General features: G+C 40.2%; 1 protein-coding gene across 1 annotated transcript in view; it reads right to left on the minus strand.

The window, feature by feature from the left end:
- Window positions 1–12,045, minus strand: part of LOC126095544 (myrosinase 1-like) — a 182,795-nt gene that overhangs the window by 156,283 nt on the left and 14,467 nt on the right. Inside the window, exon 2 of the mRNA XM_049910323.1 lies at window positions 5,149–5,282. Within this exon, the coding sequence (XP_049766280.1) occupies window positions 5,149–5,282 (134 nt within the window). The remainder of the gene's footprint in view (window positions 1–5,148; window positions 5,283–12,045) is intronic.

Below are 12,045 nucleotides of genomic sequence, written 5' to 3' on the forward strand. Positions count from 1 at the left end.
TGGTTTCAAGCTCTCAACTGACCTCCCCCTTATCACTACATGGCCGTCAGTGGCACTTAGGCAGAACCAGTTTTAACAGGAAAGCACAACAGACCTTCACCTGCCATATGAACTCTCGTTTGTCACCACTGAAGTCGCAGGTGAGAGTGGATTGGGGTCAGTGGAACGCGAGCTACAGGGAGTCTGGCTCTGACCTTTCCCTCAACTAACTGATTTGTAACAGTTCGTTGTGTCACTGTGGTGCCAACTGCTGCTACAGATGCAGTACAGTGCGTCAGAGCCATATTCCGAACACTGGTCTTCCCTCTCGTAGGGTCACGTGGTCGACTGGCGACCGTACGTTTCCTCGACCACCACTGCCAAAAGTGATGTACAGTAGCTACATTCCTGCCAAGTTTTTCTGCAGTATCGTAAAAGGAACATCAAGTTTCTCGTAGCCCTATTACACGACTTCGTCCAAATTTAATGAGGTGTTGATAATGCGTCTTCGTCACCTTAGCGGCATTCTTGACTAACATCAACTCACCACGTCCTATCTCAAAGGTGACTAACGCTCACGACCGTTATAGCGTGTATGTAAAGCAAAACCGATTTGCATCCTCATAGTGGCGCTGCTAGCGCCACTCTTATCCGCCTGGTGCGGACTGAATAATCATCATCTTTCAGATGCTATTGAATGCAAGGCTGCAAATGTACATTCTTTGTAAAGTACGGGTGTCGGATGTAAGTTCGTGGGACCGAGTTCCAAGTCTGTTATAATTGGTCGGTCAATTTCCTTTCTTGGGTGTTGATAGGAACTGCGCATCCTTCCAGTCGTAGATATGGATCTTTCGTCAATCTAGAGGATGAATATGACTTAAGTATGGGGTTATTATGTCAGCATACTCAAAGTTATTTAATTGTTATACAATCTGGACCGGAGGACTTGCCTTTATTAAGCTATTTAAACTGCTATACTACACCAGGGACATCTACACTACTGGCCATTAAAATTGCTACACCAAGAAGAAAAGCATGTGATAAACGGGTATTCATTGAACAAATATATTATACTAGACTCGACATGTGATTACATTTTCACGCTAATTGGGTGCATATATCCTGAGAAATCATTACCCAGAACAACCACCTCTGGCCGTAATAACGGCCTTGATACGCCTGGGTATTGAGTCAAACAGAGCTTGGATGGCGTGTACAGGTACAGCTGTGCATGCAGCTTCAACACGATACCACAGTTCGTCAAGAGTAGTGACTGACGGATTGTGACGAGCCAGTTGCTCGACCACCATTGACCAGACGTGCTCAATTGGTGAGAGATCTGGAGAATAAGCTGGCCAGGGCAGCAGTCGAACATTTTCTGTGTCCAGAAAGGCCCGTACAGGACCTGCAACATGCGGTCGTGCATTTCCTGCTGAAATGTAGGGTTTCGCAGGGATCGAATGAAGCGTAGAGCCACGGATCGTAACACATCTGAAATTTAACGTCCACTGTTCAAAGTGCCGTCAATGCGAACAAGAGGTGACCGAGACGTGTAACCAATGGCACCCCATACCATCACGCCAGGTGATACGCCAGTATGGCGATGACGAATACACGCTTCCAATGTACGTTCACCGCGATGTCACCAAACACGGATGCGTCCATCATGATGCTGTAAACAGAACCTGGATTCATCCGAAAAAATGACGTTTTGCCATTCGTGCTCCCAGGTTCGTCGTAGGATACACCATCTCAGGTGATGCAGCGTCAAGGGTAATTGCAGCCATGGTCTCCGAGCTGATAGTCCATGCTGCTGCAAACGTCGTCCAACTGTTCGTGCAGATTGATGTTGTCTTGCAAACGTGCCCATCTGTTGACTCAGGGATCGAGACGTGGCTGCACGATCCGTTACAGCCATGCGGATAAGATGCCTGTCATCACGACTATAAGTGATACAAGACCGTTGGGATCCAGCACGGCGTTCCGTATTACCCTCCTGAACCCACCGATTCCATATTCTGCTAACAGTAATTGGATCTCGACCAACACGAGCAGCAATGTCACGATACGATAAACCGCAATCACGATAGGCTACAATCCGACCGTTATCAAAGTCGTAAACGTGATGGTACGTATTGCTCTTCCTCCACGAGGCATCACAACAACGTTTCACCAGGCAACACCGGTCAGCTGCTGTTTGTATTTGAGAAATCGGTTGGAAACTTTCCTCGTGTCAGCACATTGTAGGTGTCACCACCGGCGCCAACCTTGTGTGAATTCCCTGAAAAACTAAACATTGGCATATCACAGCATCTTCTTCCTGTCGGTTAAATTTCGCGTCTGCAGCACATCATCTTCGTGGTGTAGCAATTTTAATGGCCAGTAATGTACTTTTAAGTTACACATGTTGGCAGCAGTCCATGATTCGAATTCTGGAATATTTACTTCGTCTTCGAGGGTGAAGGATTCAGGAAGGCTTTATTAAGTCTGCTTTAGCAGCTCTGTCATCGATAGTATTTCCATTACTATCGCGCAGGGAAGGCATTGATTGCGTCTTGCCGCTAGCATCCTTTACAAACGACCAGAATATCTCTGGATTTTCTGCCAGGTTTCGAGACACAGATTCGTTGTGGAAACTATTATAAGCATCGCACATTGAAGTCTGCGCTAAATTTCGAGCTTCTATGAAACATCGTCAGTCTTGGGGATTCTGATTTCTTTTAAATTTAGCATTTTTTCTTTGTGGCTTCTGCAAGAGTCTTCTGACCTGCTTTATGTACCATGGAGATCAGTTCCGTCTTATTAATTAATTTGGTATGAATATATCCATTGTTGTTGATATCGACACTCAGTTTCTTTCTAACGTCAGACCACAAAATGATGATGACGGTTCCATGCAGCAGTGCCCACGTGGAAAAAGTCTTCAGTCACATTCAAGATTCGAATGACTGAAGACTTTCCACGTAGGCGTTGCTGCATCGAACCGCCATTACCCTTTTGATAATTTGTTTTATGTTAGCCGCTTCTTCTCCGTTTACAAACTTTTCCATGAAAACGGGTTTTTGGACGTAGGAGCTTGACTTCGTGATTGTTCCAAAGTTTTATTTAGTATCTATCTTTATCAGTGTCACGAATGCAGCACGCGTCATCTGGCAGCAGCGCACAAACTTTTATGGACTTCATGATGTCTGGTTTGTGGGGCGCTCAACTGCCCGGTCATCAGCGCCCGTACAAAGTCCCAATTTTTACACAGTCCAGTGTTGACATAATACAAACTAGCCACTGTTACAAATGATGATGATGGTGATGATGATGATAAGATGAGGACAACACAAACACCAATCCCTGGGCAGAGAAAATTCCCAACCAGACCGGGAATCGAACCTAGGACCCCGTGATCCAGAGACAACAACGCTAGACAGAACATGAGCTGCGGGCTTTTATGGACTTCATTTTGCAAATCAGCAAATAAATTAGTGCCATAAATGGAGTTCTGAAAATACCGAACCACTCTTATTTCGGTACCGCAAACGGGACTTAGATACAGAACAGTTAGGTAAAAAAAAACTTAAAATCTGGCAATGCAGCTTCCAGGGAATCTGTCACCATATGATAGGCACACCACCACCACCACCACCGTGCTGTCAGTGCTATCACCACCAGTCATCACCACCAGTCATCACCACCAGTCATCACCACCAGTCATCACTGATATAAAACTTTCTGGCAGATTAAAACTGTGTGCCAGACCGAGACTACAACTCGGGACCTTTACCTTTGGCAGGCAAATGCTCTACCATCTGAGCTACCCAAGCACGACTCACGCCCTGTCCTTACAGCTTTACATCTGCCAGTACCTTGTCTCCTATCTTCCAGACTTCACAGAAGTTAATTTGCGTAACTACACTGAGAAACAGGAAAGGAAAATCCGTTACACCACACTCCCTTCATAAAAAGACTTTACTGACCCACATTCAATTAAAACTTGTCTTATATGATTACATGGAAATTCAAAGGGGAACCCTTACGGCGCACAGCCTTAAGCCAGCATACAGTACACTATTTGAATCTCACTAACACCCCTGCCTGTATGTGTAAATTTCACAGTGCCTCCAATTTCTTCAATTTCACCATTGCAAAAAGGCGAATGTTGAAGTTTCGTGTAAGCAACAGTGACAAACTGCGAAAGGTGTACACCATATAATCATTTGGAGAAATTACAACGTTCTCACCAACAAAAATGTGAAACTCGAGTGCACTAGGTTTCACACATTCAGGATGAAATTATTTCATCTTGAAATTAATTATTTGTTCAAATAACATACGTTAGCAAAAATAACTGTATATCAGCCATATACTTAACGACCAATAAAACAAACTTTCGTTGCTTTCTGCAGTGTACAGCTCAGCATCGACACGTCCACTCGCGACGAGGCTTCAAGCCAGACTTGTCCATCAAGCCACGCTGCCCTTTACATTTTGTGTACCCTTTCATTCTACTCGCGTGACAGATTTAACTAAGCCTTTTGCATTTGGCCAATACCTAAATAATTGGTGCGTTTTTTAATGTTAGTGATAAATTTGGTTTTCTCTGCAGAGACTCTTAAAACAGCTCTAATGACCATCTTTTACGAGAGAGAGAGAGAGAGAGAGAGAGAGAGAGAGAGAGAGAGAGAGAGAGAGAGAGAGAGAGAGATACTCAGTTCTGCATCTGCCAGATTTTCAGGACGTACAGCAAAATCGTCTGAAAATTACGGGCAGTTTATTTCAATGCATTGCTCCAGTCCTAGTTTTATTGATGACACTTTATACTCTTTTAATTTTCCATTCCAAATTCTTAGCATTTTTTCTAACAAATATCTGAAGAAGAGTGAAGATAAGCGTCATCTTATGTCACATCCGTATTTCTATTTTATAGACCTTAGAAGTTTCGCTCGTGAACTTTACGTTTGAGACTCACTCAGTAAGTTTTTTAGATTTGTCAATTTAGTTTTAACTTCAAAATTCAAGATTAATTGGTCTAGTGCTTCCCCCTTCAACAGAGAAAATTGCCTTCTTGAAATCATCAAATGTTTGAAATGTGTGTCTGATATTCATTTAGCTTTTGGTTGAAGGGGCAAACTCAGTGCAGCCATGTTAGCTATTGCAGTGACAACGTTCAGTACTCACCCCCAATTCCTTGAGCATGGCGACGTCTCTCCTGTACTTGTGATACGAGTCGGCTGCCACATCGCCGTTACTGCAGTCAACGGAGTAGTTGGGGTTCCTGTGCAACAGGTTATCCCATATGCTCTCCCCTTTACCTAGAAAACACGTTCTATAAGCTCCACGTATCTGTTAAGACATCATATGTTCCAAGCTTTAGCAAATTTATCTTACAAGTAAAGTTATTTCACAAACATGCTACATTGCATGTAAGTCAGACGTAAATGAACAATGGCAGTCAACTGATGACGAGAATGATTTCCGTTCCTTCGGCACATACGCGCAAACTGTAGGCGCGCCGAATGCTTGCTCGCCCGCGCCTGGAGTGCAACGAGAATTTCAGCGAGATTTTCTATCCGCAAAGGGAAGACAGACTATTGTCTCCATCTGTTTGAATATTCGACGCTGCTTTTGGAGGTTTGGATGTTAAATGTGGCTGCCAATTATGATTAACAATACTGCATTAGACCAGTACCGAGATTATGGAAGCAATCTACGAATACGCAGCGCCAGAGAACCTCTAGTAGGTAAGCATTTTCTTTATTCCCGTCAAATTTTAGTACTCAAGACTCTTTGGCATCAAAGTGCTCTGCAAATACAGTGGCTTAGAAAAAAGAGGGTTAAGCTCTACTTTAGTACGAATCGGAAACCGGGAATTCTAGCACAATACAAATTTTCTGAAGTTCGTAGCTCGGTCATCCCCTGTGTCTCGATTTTTACAATACCGCACCAACATACTGAATTACTCATTGGAAGAGAAGTTTGTCACCTAGAAGAGACACTGGATATCGTTTTGCGTTAGAACACTCGAGTTCGACAGGTAGATTCGAGGACTGATAACTTTTTTTCTATATTGCATGATATGGTACCTCGCTTGTGATTTATACAGCAATTACGGTAGGGATTACAGGAAACACGCGCCATTATTTAATACCAACAGAGAAATGAAAACACAATCATTGTTTATTTTACACTTTTAAAGATGTATATTGGCTTTAAACGTGTACTGTGTTGTCTTACACACGCAACAACCTTCCATGCTTCATGGTTCGTTAACAGCACTGCATCCGTTTTCTTCAGTTACATCCCTTCCCCTAAAGTAAAAAAAAAAAAATAAATACATACATACATACATACATACATATAGTTTGAGGAAGATCATTTTTATAGCTATCCGCTGAACAAATTTAACTTTATTCCTTACTGGCTTTAGTTTCTACAAGCATCATCACTGGAAGACTAAACAAAAACACAAAAAGAGTATAAAAAAGAACGAAAAATGTAAGAATTATACTTACCTACATCAAAATCTTAGTCAGTACTAACAAAGCAGTGCATCAGATGGAACAAAAATGCATGTTACTCATACAAGACTCATTAGCATATCAAGTACGATGTCTCACAGTGGTTTGTAAAACAGACATTACTAAGCCGACGTCAAATCACGCAGACAGGCTGCGTAATGACTACTGACAGTTACCGGATGTATCTAATCAAAGGCATCTGTAACCTAAGACCACCAAAGGGTTTAACATCAAAGAGTAAAAACATACGAAGATCTGTAATTTAGTCTTTAGAAGAAGAGTACAATTTACGCAAGAGTAGTTCAGTGTTGGCAACATGTTGTGGTTACCATCAAAAAACGACATAAATTGATTGCAGTATAGGAAGAACAAGGATAGACGACGTTACGTCGTAAAACATGGCAACCAAATCTTAAAATTGATAGCTTGCATTATACATACTTTTGGTCTAAAAACATTATATAAATAAATTTGTAGATAATAATTACAGTCAACGGGCTTGTCATCCAAGCAGAGCAACCACATAATCCTATATTTAAGACGCAATATTAAGTGTCAGTCTTCTCATCAACAATGCGGAGGTAACAAATGGAACGCATACTGACACTGAGCTTTATGGTCAGATCGCCATCAAAGCCGTAATTGAACGGATATGTAACATAGTGATGAAGTAATTCTTTTGTATCATAAACATCGAATGCTAGAGACAGTGAGGTCAGCTGCTGTGGATATAAGACAATTTTTGACAGTATAGAAACAAAAAAGGTCAGGGAATTATATAAGATATGGACCTACATTACAGGTCACTAATAAAACTTGAATTTAACAAACCTTAGACCTCGGGCTGCGGATGACCTATAACCATTACACACAGGAAATGGCTACATGGGTAGGGGGGCAGTGTGTGGGGGAGAGGGTAGATTTTTAGGTACCAGCGTCTCGAGAAACTAGAAAAGGGACATCAGTATAATGGGTGTGGCGCAAACGCAGCAAGGTAGACCTAGCTAGTTGTAAATTGTCGTAGCTGTGTTGGTAAACAACTGGAGCTCCAAGCGCTAATAGAAAGCAAATCGTTATAGGTACGGAAAATTGGCTAACGACGGAAATTAGATCATCCGAAATTTTTTCAAAGGACAAAATCGTGTTCAGAAAGGATAGATTAAATATAGTTGGTGGTGGAGTGTTTCTTGATGTTAGAAGCAGTTTACCTTGTAGTGAAACTGAAGTGAGTTAGTATGATACTTCACAATCGGAACCCCCCCCCCCCCCCCCAATCCCGTCGACTCAGATGATTGTTGCTGAACAGTTCAAATAAAACTTGAGTACCCCACTCATACAATTACAGTTTATGGCGATTTCAGTCTACCCTCAATATGTTGACGAAAATACATATGTAAAGTCGGTGGTAAGCATGAAATGTCGTCCAAAATCGTTCTGAACGCTTTCTCAGAAAATTAATTTGAACTATTAGCTCAGTAACCAACTCGAAGTGTAAATGGTTGCGGAAACATGCTTGGCCTCTCTGCAACAAATATCGTAATCCTGGGCAAATAGGTAGCATTATGACGGATATAGGGATTAGTGATTACAAGGTTGTTGTAGGGAAAGTAAGTACCATAATATTAAAACCTACCAAAAGTAAAAGCTAAATACATCTGTTTAAAAGATCAGATAAAAATTCGCTTGACGCCTTTCTAAGAGACAGTCTCCACTCTTTCCAGTCTGACTACGTGTAGACCAGATACGGTTTGAATTCAAAGAAATAGTATCGAGGGCAATTTAGAGATTATATATACCAAATAAACTAAATAACCTAAACCCCAAGATTGGCAAAGTTTAACAAAAGCTCGAAACTTAGAGCGAACTGCAACGCGAGATGCTTTTAATAATTTCCACAACAAAACTCTGACTCGAAATCTGGCAGAAAATTCAAAGATATTTCGGTCATATTTAAAGTACACTAGCGGGAAGAGACAATACCATCACTGCTCGATGATAATGGTCATATTACGAATGACAGTGCCACTAGAGCAGAGTTACTAAACACTGTTTTCCGTAATTCCTTCGCCAAAGAAGATGAAGTAACTATTCCTAAATTCGAGTCAGGAACGACCGCCAACATGAGTAACCTGGCAGTAGATATCCTTGGTGTAGCGAAGCAGCTTAACTCAATGAAATTTCCTGGCAGATTAAAGTTTGGAAGGTAGGAAACGAGGTACTGGCAGAAGTGGGGTTGTGAGGACGGTGCGTGAGTCGTGCTTTGGTAGCTCAGTTGGTAGAGCACTTGCCCGCGGAAGACAAAGGTCCCGAGTTCGAGTCTCGGTCCGGCACACAGTTTAATCTGCCAGGAAGTTTCATATCAGCGCACACTCCGATGCAGAGTGAAAATCTCATTCCAGCTTAACTCAATAAAGGCAAGGCCAACACAGATTTAGAAAAAAATAAATAAATAAAAAAACAGTCCTTGTTTGAAACTCAACTAGCTCTCTATTCTCACGAACTAGTAAGTGCTATCGACAGGGGATGTCAAACTGATTCTATATTTTTGGATTTCCAGAAGGCTTTTGACACCGTCCCTCACAAGCGTCTTCTCATCAAATAGCCTATCTATAAAGTATCGTCTCAGTTGTGCGACTGGATTCGTGATTTCCTTCCAGAAAGGTCACAGTTCGTAGTAACTGACGGAAAGTCATCGAATAGAACTATGTAATCTCTGGTGTCCCTCACGAAAGTGTTGAATGCCTTCTGTTGTTCCTGATCTACATAAACGATTTAGGAGACAATCGGAGCAACCCTCTTACATTGTTTGCGAATGATGCTGTCATTTTACTTCTTATAAAGTCATCAGATGTTTAAAACAAATTGCAAAACTATTTAGAAAAGATATCTCTATGCTTCATGTTGCGGGAAGTAGTAACTGGCTCTAAATAATGAAAGGTGTGCAGTCACCCACATGATTACTAAGAGGAATCTGCTAAATTTCGGTTACAGGATAAAACACACAAATCTAAAAGCTGTAAATTCAACTTAACAATTAGGGATTACAATTAAGAATAACAAATTGGAACGGTCAGATAGATCATGTTGTGGGGAAAGCGAAACAAGAACTATGATTTATTGGCAGAGCGCTCTGTCCCCTTCTGGAATATTGCTGTGCGGTGTGGGATCCGTAGCAGATATCACTGACAGAGCACATCGAAAAAGTTCAAAGAAGGGCAGCTAGTTTTGTATTATCGCGAAATAAGGGAGTGTGAGCAACGGATGTAATACGCGAATTAAGGTGGCAATAATTAGAGTAAAGGCGATTTTCATCGCGTCAGGATCTTCTCATGAAATTTCAATCACCAACCTGCTCCTCAGAATGTGAAAATATTTTGTTGGCACCCACCTACACAGGGAAGAATGATCATCACAATAAAATAAGAGAAATCAGAGCTCGCGCGGAAATATTTGTGTGTTCATTTCTCCCCACACTATTCGACAGTGGAACGTTAGACAGATAGCTTGGAGGGGGTTCGATGAAGTTTCTGCCAGGCATTTAATTGTGAATTGCGGAGTAATAAAGTAGATGCAGATGTAGATGTAACGTAGATCTCAGGCCACGAATGACAAACATTGAGTACGACTGATAAGTTACATCTATACTACTTACATTTCAGCTGATCATACAGATAGAAACACATCAACTGAATTGTATACAATATAGACATACATTATCAGTTGGTAATAAAATACTAAAGTAACAAACCTGGGCTCCGGGTTACACATGACTAAACTTAGGGCTACATGCATTACTGGTCAATAATAAAACATAAATGCAGCAGACATGGCCCCGGGTTACAGCAAACATTGTCCTCAAGCTGTGCATGACATAAATCTTGGGTATGACCGATTATATATATAGGAAATATGAAGAATAACCACTGAACAGAATAAGCAATTTAAACCTTTAAATCAAATCAAAGGGACAAGTGTAACCTACGTGTATACTTAGTCCATAAGTTACAGATCATATAATGAAGACACTACTGATAATAAGGTAAAGTCCTATACAAATTCCATAAAAATCAAAACCTACATTGCTCACATGCACATATCAATAATCTTACAAGAGGGTACAAATGATAAGCATGAAATGCATCTAAGATGATTGTCAGACAGTAGAATTAAAGTGCTAGTGCAAACATCATGTTTATGATTAATATCAACATAAATCGAGTAATATGTGTACCACGATTGTAATAAAATTTTTCCTCTTAACTTCTGCATCTAACAAACTGATGCAATCGTTTCGTTTACTGATTAATATTTCCTGTTCTTTTACTTGTATTCAATAGTTATTTTACTTTTTTCCTTACCGTTTTTCATCAGAACACTGCTGTTGTTGACATAATTGTGCTGATGTCCAAATTTTGTCCTTTATAATCTGATAACTAGGTTCATACACATTTTTCATATTCTTTATTTGTATTAGCAATCCTTAGTCTTTAATATTTTCCATTTTTATGTATTATTAGTCACATTTGTATGTGAGGTAATATAGTTAAAGATTTCAGGTGAATACGTAGTGTCTAAAGCTTGTGTGAACTGTAACCGAAAGCCTACAAATACTCATAGTCATTCTTGTCCCTATGACTTGTTTTAAAGGTCTAAATTGTTTATTCTGGTCCACAGTTGTTCATATACATAATCAATCATGCTTGCTGTGTGCATCATTTGCAGCTAGAGAGCTATGGCAGCTGTAACATGAGGCCTAAGTGTGTTGCATTTATGTTTTATTATTGATCAGCAATGTATATATTTATTATATACAATTTCATTGATATATTTCTTTTTGTTCGATTAGTTTAAATGTAGATAATATAGATTTAACTTATAATCAGCCATACCCAATGTTTTTCATCTATAGCCTGAGATCTAAGTTTTGTTACACTCAAGCTCCAGTATTGACCTTTAATATATGTCTATATCTTATATATGGCCGGATATGTTTTGTTTCTACATTGTAAAAACTTTTTGTTCCATATACACACTGGCTGGCCTTAGTGTGTCTAGCATTTAATGTTCGTGGTATCCATTTTTTTTAAATGACTATGTTACATAATGTTTCAATTATGGACTTAATGGTGACCTTAGCGCTAAACTCTGTGTCACTATGCATTACGTTTGTTACTTCCACTTTGTTGGAGACAAGAATGACAATATTTTATCTTAAACACAGGATTACATCTACAAGTCTCTTTATATAATATTATTAGAGCAAGAAATACGTATCATACAAGACATCATTTTTAGGATTTACAGTTGATTTGTTTGCCATGTTTTACGACATGTAATGGCATCTATGCTTATTCTCCTTAAGCCATTCTCAATTTATGTCGGTTGTTTATATCTATCAAACTGAACTAGTCTTGAATAAATTTTGTTCTGTGAGTTCTTCCAGATTTTCATATGTTTTTAATCTTGTGCTAGACTCCTTGGTCATCTTAGGTTACATGTACGTTTCATGATATTCACCTGCTAACAGTCAGTAGTCTTCACGTAGTCTGTCTGCCTG

The sequence above is a fragment of the Schistocerca cancellata genome, chromosome 8 (genome assembly GCF_023864275.1).
Source record: "Schistocerca cancellata isolate TAMUIC-IGC-003103 chromosome 8, iqSchCanc2.1, whole genome shotgun sequence".
Classification (NCBI taxonomy): Eukaryota; Metazoa; Arthropoda; class Insecta; order Orthoptera; family Acrididae; genus Schistocerca; species Schistocerca cancellata.